The following is a 15,547-nucleotide window of genomic DNA, read 5'->3' on the forward strand; positions in this document are numbered from 1 at the left end:
GGGAAGAATGAAGGGGGGAAATCGGAGGGGGAGACGAACCATGAGAGATGATGGACTCTGAAAAACAAACTGAGGGTTCTAGAGGGGAGGGGGGTGGGAGGATGGGTTAGCCTGGTGATGGGTATTAAAGAGAGCACATTCTGCATGGAGCACTGGGTGTTACGCACAAACAATGAATCATGGAACACTACATCTAAAACTAATGATGTAATGTATGGTGATTAACATAACAATAAAAAATTTAAAAAAAAAAACCTCTCTTATTGTGGAGAATGTTGTGGAAGTAAAATATAGACTTCTTTTAGTCTAGGCCTTAAAATTTTCTGATAAAAGTCAATCAACTGGTTATTTTTTAAATAATTGTTGTTTGAATGAATTAAACATTCTACCTCCAACTCAACCCAAGAATTTTACCCCCCAGATGTGTTAGCATGTAGAACTATACCCACAGTGTGCAAAACTGAATAATTTATTACCTTGAAAGTAAATTAATATCTGGAAAAAATACCAGTCTAATTTGTGTTTGAATGTCTCCAAGTGTCTAGTTATTAAGTAGTCATTCTCAGTCCTATAAAATGATCTGTATACTACGGCAGTAACTCACAGTCATACTTTCATATAAATGGCAAGTAATTTTTCATCTCTTACTCATCTTCAGTGTTCTGTTTTTGTTTTTGTTTTTGTTTTCTTAACTTTTTATGCCTTAGTGGTTCCAGGATTACTAAATGTTGGTGAAATTCTATATTGCAACAACACTTTATAGTCTGCTAATTCCCTCCTTAGATGAACTTACATTTCCATTATTAAAAGTAAACTTAAATTGTATCTTTTTCCAAAAGAAAGAAAAACAATCTGTTTGGCAGTTTATACATTTGAAAATTATGATGACCTTCTTCTTTGCTTTGAAATAATACATCGTCATTATAAAGTATATTTCCAATTTATAGTGTGTCTTTTTTTCCTTTGGGAATTTAAAATACTTTAAATAATTTGGGCTTTGCCTGATTCCCCCAGAATTGTAGAGTATGACTGATAACTGCCTTTAGAATCCCTAATAGCTAAATTACAATTATTATGCAAAATCCTACAATAGACAGTTATATGGATTATTAAATGACTTTGCCTTTTTTGCAAACTGTAATCATTTTCCTTTATTAGCTGAAGGATTTCATAATTTAAGGAAGATGAGAAACCTATAAGTCACGCTTTCAAATAAGGAACATGGATATTGCAAACATTAAATTCCCCCATAAAAATGTTAAGGCATCATTAAACTAGGTTCAGATTAATACAATTCAGTCAACTCCAGATAGATATCTCCCATAATAAGCTGAAACAATACCTAGTGATCTAAGATGTAAAATATTTTACTACAGCCAATTTATAATCCTATAAAACATACAGGTATCATTCAACCTCTTTATTAATAGTGCATGCCTTGTATTAAATCAAAACCATTTTAAAGGCCCCTCCCTTTTGGCATTCCCTTCCTCAGCTGTTGCCCCTCATTATCTTTTTTGCTAGAAGCAGCCTAGCCTTGTGCTAGAACTTAACTATCTCTGAGATTTATAGACACACTTGCTACCCTCCACCTACAATATTCTATGGTCCAATGTTGATATATTTGTTTCTCTGTAAGCAGATGTGGTTTTCTCACTTTGGAAAACAGTAATTCATTATTAAGTTTTTGCAAGTTGCTTTACATGTGAATTACATTCCCAAGAAAACTAACGGTGGGACAACCTCAGGTTCTGGACTATTTTGAAGCTGGTTGGAAGAATCCTTTTTTCACTGTTTTTCCCCAAGAAGAAAGCCAAATATTTTGTATTGTCTGAATTGCCGAAAGTTTTAATGAGTTATCTGTTCTGATTATCTATTATCACATAACAACTCCAAAGCAATGGTTTAACAACCCCCAAACATCGACGATATTAATTATGCTCACAAACCTGCAATTGGGGCAAGATTCTGTGGGCTGACTCATCTCTGCTCTATTTGGCATCGGCTAGTCCAAGGTTAGAGGCTAGAATCACCTGAAGATTTGCTCATATGTTGGGTGACTGTGTGGTTACTAATTCCATGTGGTATCTCCAGTCAGGTGCCTTCAGGGCAGCCTGATTCCTACATGTTGACTCGTGGCTCCCAAAGCTGAGTCCCAGGGAGGCACAGAAGGGACAGCTGAGAACAGATGACAAGGAACAGATGGGAGCTCTAGCACCTTTCCCAACCTGGTCTCCTAAGTCCTACCCATTACTTCCACCTTCTTCTATTTGTTAAAAGAGAGTCAACAAGGGTGATCCACAATCATGGAGCGGGGAATTAGACTTAACCTTTATGATGGGAGAAGTGTCAAAAAATGTGTGAACATGTTTTAAAACTGTCACAGCATAAAAGGGGAAATTAATCCAATACTTTTAAATATCACTCTGGAAAATAATCAAGTGTGCATTTCTAAAGTTGCTTCACAGAAACTGCACTTAAAATGTAAATATTTTTTTTAATGTAAAACTGGTTTTTTTCCCGGTTGAGGTAAATTGAAAAATAAAGTTGTAATATGATGGTTTAATATACATATATATTGTAAAATGATTGCCACAATCAAACTGCAATCAAGTTAATTAACACATCACCTCACATAATTATCTTGTGTGTGTGTGTGTGTGTGTATGAGAACGTCTGTTTACATCACTATGTTCCATTGACTTCTTATAATGAGACGTGTCATCCCAAGTCATCCTGACAAGAAATCAAGGTACAATAAATGAAATTTAAAAATATATACAAGTATTAATATCCTTAACAGAGGAATTTTGAACTCTGACTCATCACAGACACATATGCATGGATTAAACTATTAAAGAATTTTCATACCATTTTGACATTAGAGTTCTTATATATAACATGAATTAATAGGTTGTTTTTCACACAAAATCATCCGAAAAGAATCTTTCTTAAACTGGGAAAATAATTTTAAAGAATGAAGACCAAATCTCTAAAACTGAGATTACCCAAAAGAATAATGAGAAAAAAATAAAATGAAAACATTAAGCTATAATGGTTAAACTAATATATATATATATATATATATATATTTACATATACACATATACATATAAAGTCACTGAATATTGAGACTATAAAAGATTAACAAAATCCCTGTAAATAGTTGACCAAAAATATTGTATCACTGAATTTGCTAGAATAACATTACACAATAAAAGTTTCTCATTTACATAGCAATCTAATCTGAATGTTCCGAGTTGATAGAAAGCTTCCCTAAGCTTGAGATGTTAGTGCGAGCCATAAGAGGACTGTGCCTCATTACACGGAGGTTACCAGGAAGTTCATTATCCCATTTGCCAGGCTTCAAAAGGTACACTTGGTTGTCTCCCCTTTGTATGTTAGGAAAGGTGGCACATGGTACAGATTTCTAGGCAGCCATCGTTGGTTTTGCCAGCTGGTCAGAGATCAGTATAAAATAAAACTGGAAGGGCGCCTGGGTGGCTCAGTTGGTTAAGCGACTGCCTTCGGCTCAGGTCATGATCCTGGAGTCCCGGGATCGAGTCCCACATCGGGCTCCCTGCTCAGCAGGGAGTCTGCTTCTCCCTCTGACCCTCTTCCCTCTCATGCTCTCTCTCATTCTCTCTCTCTCAAATAAATAAATAAAATCTTAAAAAAATAAATAAATAAAATAAAACTGGAAGACAGTGAAAGGAAGACTAGAGAAAAAGTGTATGAATGGATCTCTCAGAGAGGGCATAAAATATACATATCTCTGTGTATCATGTTACTGCCCATCAGAGAGCATCCACCAATGAGAAGTTACTTTGCCCTGCAGATATCAACCTGCCTCTTTTCTTGGCCATCCTTATGCTTATAAAATGGATCCAGGATAATAGTGGTCATAGTGGCATGGATGGAAACAATGCCTGGGCTTATAATATGGAGTTTGCCTCAATATAGCTGATTGAGCATGTCACTTCTAAGTTTCCAACCAGCCAGTATTAGAAACGGAGCCTCTGCCCCGGACATAGCATTATATATATCTTTGGGGGCTGAGTGGGTGGATAACAGGCAGCAAGTTACATGCCAGCATCCAGGTTCTACTCTTCCAGGATTCTATCACCTGCACTGATATTGATGAGCACAGTTCGATGGCAACATCCCCACTACCAATTCTGACCTGTAAGCACAGTCACTGTTAAGCTTCTCAAAGCTGTCTGTACCTCCTCACTTCCTCAGTAAAGGAAATTCCTCGAATTGTCCCAAGCAACACAGTAAGATGGCGGGTTCTTGGGCCAACGTATACCATATCAGTTCTAACTCCCCTATCTTTACGAATGTTCTGAACTATTTTGTATTCTACCACACAATGTCTTATTATTTCCACTACTTTCACTCTAGTGTATCAAGGCCAGGCTCCTAAGGAAGAGCAAAGCTATATGGATGAGCTCTAGGTGTCCCTCCTATAATGTGGAATCATGACTCATGGCGAGTAACGGCATGTCAATGAATTCTCCCCTTTGCAGCCTAATGCTGTGTCACCTGTCCCCCGTTTGCCTACCACCCTCTACTCAAGATCTTCTTCCGCCTTGGCCCCCAGTTTCCTGCCAATACATGCTAACCAATGTATGTAGCGTTGCTTGCATCCTCAGTTTAACTTCTCGGAGATCTAACCTTAATTATCAGTGATGGCTGAAGTTAGGTCTAGGACCATGACTTGCAATGCGGTGAGGCCAGCGGAGGTGGTACTGAAGTCCGGAGGGTAAACAGTTGATTTCTTAAGGAAACAGTACTCAAAGAAATCTGAGAAGGCCCAACATGTTTGTCTAATACAATATTTCTTTCAGGGCAATAAGGTCTTCAAGGTTATATACTTAGCAACCAGCATTTACTTTCTCTTTCCCTGTGATGTATGGATCTCTATATGAACTGAAACAACTAATCTTTTTTATATGAAAAGCTGTATAAGGTAATCTCTCTGTGATAATTACCCTCCTTAGCAAAGAATACGAAGAGAGGCAGAATTTTTCATCATCAGACCAAATACAGACTATACTTACAGGCAAGGAATTTAGCTTCTCAAGGCCTAAGTTATAAGTAAAATAAGTAGTATGAGTAATAAGTATTTTTCAAAATTAAAATTTTCAGAATTAAATTCATGCATTTCGACTAAATTGTGAACTTCCACAAATTCATAAATTCAGCACTATAACATATTAACTATACGAAATATAACTACATATTTCACTCAAAAGAAATAAATAAAAGAAAGGTCGGGGTGCCTGGGTGGCTCAGTCGTTAAGCGTCTGCCTTCGGCTCAGGTCATAATCCCAGGGTCCTGGGATCGAGCCCCGCATCAGGCTCCCTGCTCGGCGGGAAGCCTGCCTCTCCCTCTCCCACTCCCCCTGCTTGTGTTCCCTCTCTCTCTGTGTCTCTCTCTGTTAAATAAATAAAATTTTTTTTTTAAAAAAAAAGAAAGGTCAACTGAGACCTATGGAATGGTAGTTTAATAAAATTATTAAGCAGAGTTTATTTGGCAAGGTAAACTGCATAGCAATGCATCAGTAGTTATAGTGAGTGTTATTCTATGTAAAAAAGAACAAGGTTTAGTGTGAAGCAGGGTGTACAAGATTCAAACAACCAAAAAGGCAAACTATATATTTGAAAACACAGCTGTGGCTTATGTTCGGTCATTTCATATCTCGAAGAGTATTATTTAAAAAAAATGCATACAAAGGGTACATTTAATTATCACGTGACTATTTGGAACTCTCTGATATAATAAGTCCCCTAGGATTATATGTCTGCTAAACAGATTTCCGTCTCTTTCCAAATACATTATTGATCAATTTAGCCATTGATTTCGATCCACTGGGTCTTCTCTTTTCTTTGAGTTTGAAGTTTGTCAGGATGTCCTTGATAATTCTGGTAAACATCATTTGTACCTCCAGAGACTGGTCTGCTGCAGACAATTCACAGAACTGGCACTGGTTATCCAGAGCCAGCTTCTGTCCTTCTTCCCAGCCAACCTCTCGGACATGACACAGATCTCGCTTGTTACCAACCAAAAGCACGGCGGATCCCACAGCTCTGAAATACAGAACACAACTCTGGCAAGATTATTTTAACCTTTTTTTTTTTCTCATTAAGTAGGTTTATATCAAAAGGAATTACAGACCAAAAGAAAAAAAAATAGTGTGTGTGTGTTCCTTATTGTCATATGTATGTGTATGACACATATCCCCATTTACTTACAAAAATTACTTTAGATAGAACGTAGTGTGTGACACAAAAGCAGCAAGACTCTTAAAGCATAGGATCTGCATTGATATAAACCTATTCTTGACTTATGACTGTTTACTAATAAGGCATGACTGTTACTTTTCCCACTTTCAACTTTCCTATATGTAAAACAATGGCAAAACAGCACTCATTATGCAGAATTCTCATAGAGATCAAATTAAATGATGGATATAAAAATACCTAGCAGAGTGACAGCCAACAAAAGATGCTTACCAAGTATTATTTTTCATTTCCTTATCAGTTGAAAGAGGAAGACTAACTAATGTCTCTTTACTGAAGAGTTACTGTAATTGAACAATTTAGATATAATTTTCCCAGGGAAAATATGACTCAATACGCGCTGCTGTTTGTTCTTTGTTAATATCCATTATACTATACTCTAGAGAAAAATGTTATGATCTTATGACCTTGTACGATTTTTCTATTTATTTAAGAAATATGTTTTTTTTGTTAAGATAATGTCTTCAGCAAATATCAATATATCAATATATTCTCCTTGGTTGTAGTGACACATTTCTAAAACAGAATTTGAAGGATATAGTAAGACAACTAGTCCTCAAATGCTATGGAACTCTGCCAAGTTATCTACTTTAGGGGGAAAAAATGGATAAATGCAGGCTGCAACTCTGAAGAGATACCATCTTTATATTCTGCTCAAAGTTGGTTTCATTCACATGATGGTGTGAGTGGTGAGGGGGAAAGCACTGTATGTGTTAGGCTTTTGAGGGTATTTCTATCTTTTTCTGTATAGTTCAGAAAATTATTGTAAAGAATTAATGGGGAAGGGTAAGTGAAATATTTTGAAGACTCACAAATATCAGATGCAATTTTATAAAACAGTAACATATTTTGCTATTCTAGTCTATCTACAGATTGAGAACTGGAAATATTCAAAAAATTATTTAGTGCATTAAGAAAATTGCCTGATAAACATCAAGTATAGGTGTTTTTATGTTTTTGAGTGTTCTTAAGTGATTCTTTTGATTTGGAGGAATAGCAAAAGAAGTTTATTACTATCCTTTACCTAAGTTATGCTGCCTAAATATGAGGCATTTAATGCTTAAAACAATGGAGTTCAAATAAAACTCTGTAATATTAGAAGAAATCAGAGCTGTGAGGTACCTTAGAAGAATCACATCCTTTTCTCCTACCATGTTTCTATCAGTTTTATAATCAGAATAATTAGGTCTAGAGATTAAAGTGGTTTACCTAAGGTCAATCAGATCTAAACAAGAATGTATGCCAATTGACTCCAGGGAAATACCCTTTATCAATTATTATCTATGGTTTCTTGATAGTGGGCATTTAAAATAGATATAAAAACACATATATGAATTTTCAGTACTAATACTGTGTTTCTTGATTCCCAGATTAGAATGTTATTTCAGACTCTAAGGGCAGATCTGATCCAGAGCACAAAGGAACGTTTGTATCAGCATGTTGAACAAACATAAATATTTTAAATGCAAAAGGCTAAAACAAAAAATAAGGAAAGCTAAATGGGAAATTCGTATGGTTAAACTTATATCTACTAATACAAGAATGGTTTAAGGCACAGTTCTGTCTTCCTTCATAGTTACTCGTGTCAAAACAACTAACAATGGGAAATCATTGACCAGCTCTTTATTTTAGGAGGTGAAACAGAGAAAAATGTATTCTCATACTTAGAATTTGTAATGGTTTGACTATTCAGTCTATTTTGCTTTGATAGATTGAACAACCCAGTCACTAGGAATTGGATGCCAAATGTAATGAATTTGGATTTATTTAGTATCCTTAACATTTTTGTGGGAATGAAAAGGTTGGAAAGTGAACTGTCTTGTGTACAGAGGACTATGATTTTGCAAGTGAGTGTCATGTTAACAATAGAATCTGTCTTGTAAAATAGCCATTTACTCAGAGCAAGTAACTATTTATGTCAGCCAGGATATAAAGTATTCTCATTTTATTCCTTTTACTACATGTGCAACTCCTGTGGAATGGAAGGTGAATTGTTCAGGGCTGTTAAATTTTGTAATTGGAAGGCTGTATTAAACTCTTCCTAATGATGCTTATAGCTGTATGATGATTTACTCAAAAGAAAGGAGAGAGGAATGAAGAATATCTTACCTTTTACAGTGACTAGTTTGTGGCTCCCGAATTCTGTAGATCAGTGCTTTTGCAAAAGCAAATGAGGACCTGTCACTGATGTCATACACAATAACAAACCCATCTGCCCAGTGCAGCTCACTTGTGAGGGAAAATTTTGCTTTCTGCGGCTGAAAATAAATCAAGCACATTGAGACTGGTGGGATAGTCCACCTGCATTTTACACTTTAGACAATTAATTAATGGAAAACCATTTCACCTAAAAGAGACTTTAATAAGCCAAAGACTGATATTTTCTAAAATGTAGTTTCTTTGGTCCTCTCTTCCTTATCACTCTTTCTTTAATTAAAAGTGATTAAATGTTTAAAATAAAGAGAAAGTGTAATAAAGTTTTATTATCTATCTCATTTGCAACTTTTCTCTAAGAAAATATCTTTACTTTTTTGAAAGTTGGATAAGCTCTAATAATTGCCCTTTGAATTAATATTCACATATTTGTTTTGAAAAAAGAAAATGTTTTCTATCAATATTAGTAAATATTAGTAAATCCATTAGTAAATGGATTATTTATTGATTTTTGGTACTAGATTTAAATCAGAAAAAAAAAAAACACTGATAAGGTTTAGCTAAAAACATTTAAGGGATATTTTACATAGCTAAATGAATCTGTCTCCTGGAGCTGTTCTGAAATCTTGAACAGCTGACCATTCCTTCTCTTATTTAGATAATCCTATTTTAACTTTTTTGTCTTTGAATAGACAAAGGAGTTTGTACTAAAAATCTACCTTGCTTATGGTTTATTGGCAGTGGTTAGTTACAAATACAACTTAGTGAAAATATAAACTGAATTGATAAGCCATTAAACTATTAACTTCTTTTTTTTTAAGATTTTATTTATTTATTTGAGAGAGAGAAGAGAGCACAAGCAGGGGCTGCTGCAGAGGGAGAGGGAGAAGCAGACTCCCCGCCAAGCAGGGAGCCCGACGCCCAGGACCCTGGGATCATGTCCTGAGCTGAAGGCAGATGCTTAACTGACTGAGCCACCCAGGCGCCCCTAAAATATTAATTTCTAATAGCTATACTGTGACCTCCTAGAAATATAAATGCAACCTAATATTGCTATTTTAAAGAAATTTTACTATAATTTCTGTCATAATTTTAAAGAGAAGCTAGATAATGGAATTTATAATATTAAAAATAATCTCTTAAAACTTTAATTAAAATTGAGAATAAATTTCAGTTTTAAGACTGGCAACTTTATTTTCACTTGCTCTTATCCAATCTTCTTCAAATCATGATTGAAAAAATAAAATAAAAGCATATTTTGTTTTACTTACTTGAGAACAGGGGTCGTATATTTCTAGATTCAGTTGCTTCCCTTCCAAATACAAATGCTTGCTATAGATAGATTCTGCAAAATATGCATATATTCGTTGCAGTATGGAAATACTCCAGAATAAAAAAAATAAACTCATATTTGGATCACAGTCTTGCAAATTCAACTGGTTATCTTCTAGTAGAATAGTACAGTGGCTTTTTTTTAAATGTTAGTGGTCAAATACATGTATTTGTTATATTTGCTCATATATATATATGTATTCTCATATATATAGATATATATTTCTTACAAATAAACTTCACCACCATACCTATTCAACTATATGCTATTGTGCTTATATACTTATCTTCCATCCTATAACTATGGATGAGTTATCTGTGTTTCTATGTAAGGCCAATCCATTCACTAGGAACTAGTTACCATTTAATCTGATCTACTGAAAGACATGACCCCACCAATTCTACCTCTCCTGAATCATAAATTGTTCCTCTTTACTATATCATTACTAACAGCTGAATTTCTAACAACAGTCCTTTAGAACCCCCAACCTCTTCAACTATTGCCCCATTTCTCTGTTGGCTTTTTTAGTAAATATCTAACTCCCCATGTCCAATTTCTCTCCCCCATGTTCTTTGAATTATTCCAATCAGGCTTTAGCTCCAATTACTTAACTAAAACTGTTCTTATCAAAATTATGGTTTTAGATTCAATGGCTAATTCTATATCTTGATCTTACTTGCTCTAGTAGCATTAATATAGTCGACCACTCCTACCTCCTTAAAATGTTTCCTTCATGTGGCTTTGAAGGCAACATACTCCCCTGGTTTTTTTTCTTTATTTCTTGTTGCTCTTTATTAATCTTTTTTATTTGTCCCATCACGTCTTCTCACTCTCCAAACATGGGTCCAGTTTATGGATCTCTCCTCTCTATATACTCCCTTGCTAAGCTCATTCAGAGTTTTATAGAACAATTATTGCTAATGAACCCAATTTATATCTGTAGCCTAGAACTCTTCCTTGAACTTCAGATGCAAACAACTCCTGCTATTGCATATCTCCCTTTAGACACCGAATAGACATTTAAACCTGAATACACTTAAAACTGAATCCCAGATCTCACTGAAAAGACTGTTTTTCAGTTTTCCATTTCACTAAATGACATACCCATATCTCCTGCTGATCAGGTTAAAACCTTTAAGTCATCCTTGATCCTGTCTGTCTCTTACCTTCCATATTTATACTATTAAAAATTCCTTTTTACTGTATTTTTAAAGTATATTTTGAATTTGTCTGTTTCTCATCATCTCCATTGTTAATACATCATTATTTTTTGTTTAGATTATTACAAAACCTCCTAATTTATCTCTCTGCTTTACCCCTTTCCTAAATCCCTTCTTATGCCTACTCTATTCTAACACAGAAACAAAAGTGAACCTTGTACCCAAATCATATCACTTGTCTATCAAATCTCTCCAATGGCTCCCCATCTCACTTGGATAAACCAAAGCCTTTAAAATGCCTAAGAATGGCCCTCATTGTCTAGTCCCACATGACTTCTCTGGCTATTCTCCCTCAAATTCTTTGCACTCGAGCTACACCATCCTCCATACCGTTCCTCAACTTTTTCAGAAAGTTCCTGCCTGAGAATTTTGGTAATTGTTCTTCTTGCCTGGAATGTAATCCTCCAGATATATTCATGGCTCAGTTTTCACCACCTTCATGTCTCTGTTCAAATGTCACCTTCTCAGCAACGTCTACCCTACCTACCCAATTTTAAATGGTCACATACCGTATTAGTGCCATTCCACCAGGCTGTTTTTTCTTCATAGCATTTATCAAAATGTGGCATAACTTATACTTAATTTTTTAAATTGACCCTTACTTCCTGAATATAAATCTTATGGGGGCTTGTATAATTGTCTTTTTTGTTCACTGCTATAGCTTCCCTACCTAGAAGAGTATCTGGGACATGGTAGGTGCTCAATAAATATTAGTTAAATGAATAAAGGACTACTTTTCTGTAACTTTTCCTCCAGGGTTTAATAAAAGACCTACTTCTCTCCAAAATGCACACTGACAAAAAAAATCACGTCCCATTCTGGCAATGTAACCCATAGTTAAAAAGATGTAGCAAACATTTGGGGAACTAACTTCAGGGGGTTAAGAATGAATTTTAAAATCCTTTTAGGTTACATTTAATGAAATTTGCACAGTTTCATTAAATCTTAAAAGATGTTTTCAGACAGTTCCTTCTAACTTCACAGGCTTACTTCTGACTGTGAACCATAAAAGTTCCTTCTAGACATTTAAAAATATCTACTCAAAACTCAAAAACTGCCAGCAGGGGTCACTAACTCTTAACTTTGTAGAATTTTATTATTTTTCCCTTTCTGGTCTTCATTTACAAGATGGAGTCATTTTTTGCTAGTTTGTCCTCATGCACGGATGACCTTTTGCTCATTTGGTTGTTTTTTCAAAATGTCTCTAAGTCTTATTTTTTTTAATGGAAATGTACCAGCCAGAAATGTGTACACTTCATTTGTTTATATAATTATATCTTATAAAAGATTAAGGAGATTTTGTTGTTGTTGTTACTGCTGTTATTTTGGGGTATGGTTTTATTTATGTTATGTTTTGCTTTGTTTTGTCATTCTGGAACATTTTTTCATGCCTGACTCCTATTTTGTGTTATATTGACATTTCTGACTGAGGTTTTTGACGTGAGAAATGAAACAATAAGGAATTTCTCTTTCTATGTATTTCTGCTTTCTTTAATCAGTTTCCAAACACTTTCCCTAAAATGTTCACAATGCCATATGGACTGAAATAGTATATTAGATACATGTAGAAAGCGATACAATACTTTAAAGTTACTTTTAAAATTGTCTAATAATTTTAGACATTATCTAAATGCCTAACAATGTCTAACAATTTTAGCCTCCTGAATGGAGGCTAAAAAATATTTTTTGGTGGGGGTAATTGTTTCTTATGGAAAACACATTTGCAATGATAACTTCTATTACTCTAGGAATTATGGAACAAAAAAATCAAAATCATTCCCCTTTATCCCAATTCTCATACATTTTTTTATAAATCTGTTGTACTTGTTTAAAACACAAAAAGCAAAAACACTTTTCCCTCATGCCTTAAGTCAGGTGAGATATTAGTACCATTATATTGATTAATTGCTGAGCCAAAAATATACTCAAAACTCTGGCAAAATTCCTCACTTTTTATTAATGTCCCACTGTGGTATTTCCCATATGTTATACTAATTCTGATCAAAATAAAAAATAGAACAGAGTTAGTAAAATGATTCTAAGATTATATTAAGGTGCTCTGGCACCTATTTAAGAATTTCTCTGAAACTTAGATAAGCAACCTAGATAATTATGATATGATCTTTAATCAAGGCATAATTTTCCTGTTATTTTCACATTGTTTTACAATTAAAATAAGCTTTATTTTGTAGTTCTAGTGCTTTTGTAATTAATTTGTCCTTATCTTTCAACAGATGTTTATTTAATTTCAGAACTGTTTTATAGTTTACGAAATTATTCATACTCACATGCTTTGCAATATTGGGGGGAGAATCTCAGTTTTAATATTCTTCTAATTCTAGCTTGAAACAAACAGACTTTCTAATCCATCTCACTTAACATCAAGTTGGGTGAATTTTATCATAAAAGAACATTCAATTCAAGTACCTATTTTGGCATTTCCAACCAAAATCTGAATAAATAAGTTGCTTAAAAGTGCAACAATGGAAAATTCTATCAAAATGCTTCAGTGAGCTTAATTATGATTTAATTAAAATGCTGACATTTTAAAGGTGAAAAAAGTCTCGAGTGGTGACTTACCAAAGTTAGAGGCATATTCTCCAATGAATCGTTTGGTAAGAAACCTTACTGTAAGGGCTGCAAAACAAACATGCTGGATTTAGGGTCTTTTCTGTGTTAGAACACAGACAACTTAGCTATGTACATAAGGTTTTATCTTTCAGCTCAAAAATTACCAAGCATTAATGCAGACCTTAAAGCTTTATTAAATTCTAGTCTAAATAATAGTCAGCAAGATTTTCACTGTACAACTATAAAGATTAAAAGACTAGAAAGAAAGTGATCTGCCTATTCAAATCACTAGGTAATTAATTCATGAATGCAAACAGGTAAGACAGCTTACTTTATGTAACAGAAACAGAGTTCTCATTAAGTTTGAGATTCAAGAACTATAACATCTCTTTATATTCTTTATTGGATTAAATCTGGCTCCAAGATGCCGCGTGCTAATAGGAACAAGGACAAGCAAGCCTTTACAGGATTGGGACTTCAACATCCAGGAAACCACAAAAAGGACTCCTAGTGTCAGTTTATCTTGTTGTAGCTCCTGGGTTTGGCCAGGTGTACGGTTCAGGACTTCCACTGGTGGCATCCTGACCATCATAATGGAACCGAAAACAAAATCTGGTAAAATAAAACAAAACCATGGCTTCCAAAGTTAGGGCAGCTGTAGCTCAGTCCCCAAGCATCTATGAAACCATGCCCATCCTAAGTTTTTTCACCTCAATAATGTTTCATTTAAAAAATAATCCAAGCCAATAGACAACAGTAAGTGCTGGGTGGCTCAGTTTGTTAAGCACCTGACTTCAGCGCAGGTCATGATCTTAGGGTCCTGGGATTAAGCCCTGCCCTGGGCTCCACATTCAGCAGAGAGTCTACTTCTCCCATTCCCTCTCCGTCTGCTCCTCCCCCTGCTCATGCTCTCCCTCTCTCTCAAAAAAATAAAAATAAATAAAAATCTTAAAAAAAAAAATCCACAGGTCTCCATGAACTTTTCTCCACCCTTAGTCTCAGAGCGGAAGAATAAGTCCAAGACTATTGTTTGGCTACTAGTGGATGTGAGGGCAGGTGTGTTGGAGTGAGAAGTAGGTGGGACAATGATGGAGAGATTTACCATGATTCCTATGAATTTTAAACAAAGTATAAATTAACACTTCAGTTATCTTTCTCAAACCATCTATAAATGCTATAAATATACAGTTAATTGCACTATTTACTAAAAAAATGAAAACTGCTAATGAAAAATAATATACATAATTATATAGGTATATCTATCTGTTAAGTCAATATATTCCTCTCTTTGCCACTTCATAGGAAACAACACCACTCACCAGATTTGCCTGTTCCTTCACCACCCAAGACAGCAAGCTTCACATCATTCATCTTGTCTTTCTGCTCCTGTCTTCTGGAGCTATATTGACTTGAGTCCAGCATGTGCTTTTTAAAATACTTTTTATTAATCCTGCTATCATTTCTCTAAGGCCAACTCCGCCCCATACTCCTACCATCCAATAATAACTTTAAAAATGTTTTCCTGGAGTCTTTTTAAACATACTACATTAAAAAAAACAACAACAACACTGCAGTTACTATTTAGACATAAAGTCTTCTTAAGTTAAATAGCTAAGAATTTCACAGAAATTCTGCAGAAGAATTTCTTAACTAAGCTAAGAAAGCTTAGCTCCCAATCCTCTGTTTTTATGTACATAGAATCTACCCTCCTCTGGGACCTAGAAAAATGATTTCATTAGGAAAGTTTTTAGATGATGTGTATACATTCCTGTAAATCTACTTAGATTGGATCAGTTTTGGTATTTTTTAAAGATTTTATTTATTTATTTGAGAGATCGAGACAGAGATAGCGAGAGAGAACAGGAGCAGGGAGGAGAGGGAGAAGCAAGCTCCCCGTGGAGCAGGGAGCCCGATGCGGGGCTCCATCTCAGGACCCTGGGATCATGACCTGAGCCGAAGGCAG

The 15,547-nt window shown here is 34.9% G+C and overlaps 1 protein-coding gene across 2 annotated transcripts; it reads right to left on the minus strand.

The window, feature by feature from the left end:
- Window positions 1-5,499: 5,499 nt before the first annotated feature.
- On the minus strand, window positions 5,500-15,232 carry RERGL (RERG like). 2 transcript variants are annotated; one of them, XM_006730167.3, is made up of 5 exons: window positions 14,904-15,232; window positions 13,594-13,650; window positions 9,732-9,805; window positions 8,416-8,564; window positions 5,500-6,093 (listed from the first exon to the last, which is right to left on the minus strand). In XM_006730167.3, the coding sequence occupies exons 1-5, from the start codon at window positions 15,004-15,006 to the stop codon at window positions 5,811-5,813; spliced, it is 666 nt and encodes a 221-aa protein (XP_006730230.2). In that variant the 5' UTR covers window positions 15,007-15,232; the 3' UTR covers window positions 5,500-5,810. The 2 variants fall into 2 exon arrangements, with proteins under 2 accessions (XP_006730230.2, XP_030880485.1); XM_031024625.2 differs by lacking the exon at window positions 13,594-13,650.
- Between the last annotated feature and the right edge of the window lie 315 nt (window positions 15,233-15,547).

The sequence above is a fragment of the Leptonychotes weddellii genome, chromosome 5 (genome assembly GCF_054177405.1).
Source record: "Leptonychotes weddellii isolate Sample4059 chromosome 5, ASM5417740v2, whole genome shotgun sequence".
In the NCBI taxonomy this organism is placed as follows: domain Eukaryota; kingdom Metazoa; phylum Chordata; class Mammalia; order Carnivora; family Phocidae; genus Leptonychotes; species Leptonychotes weddellii.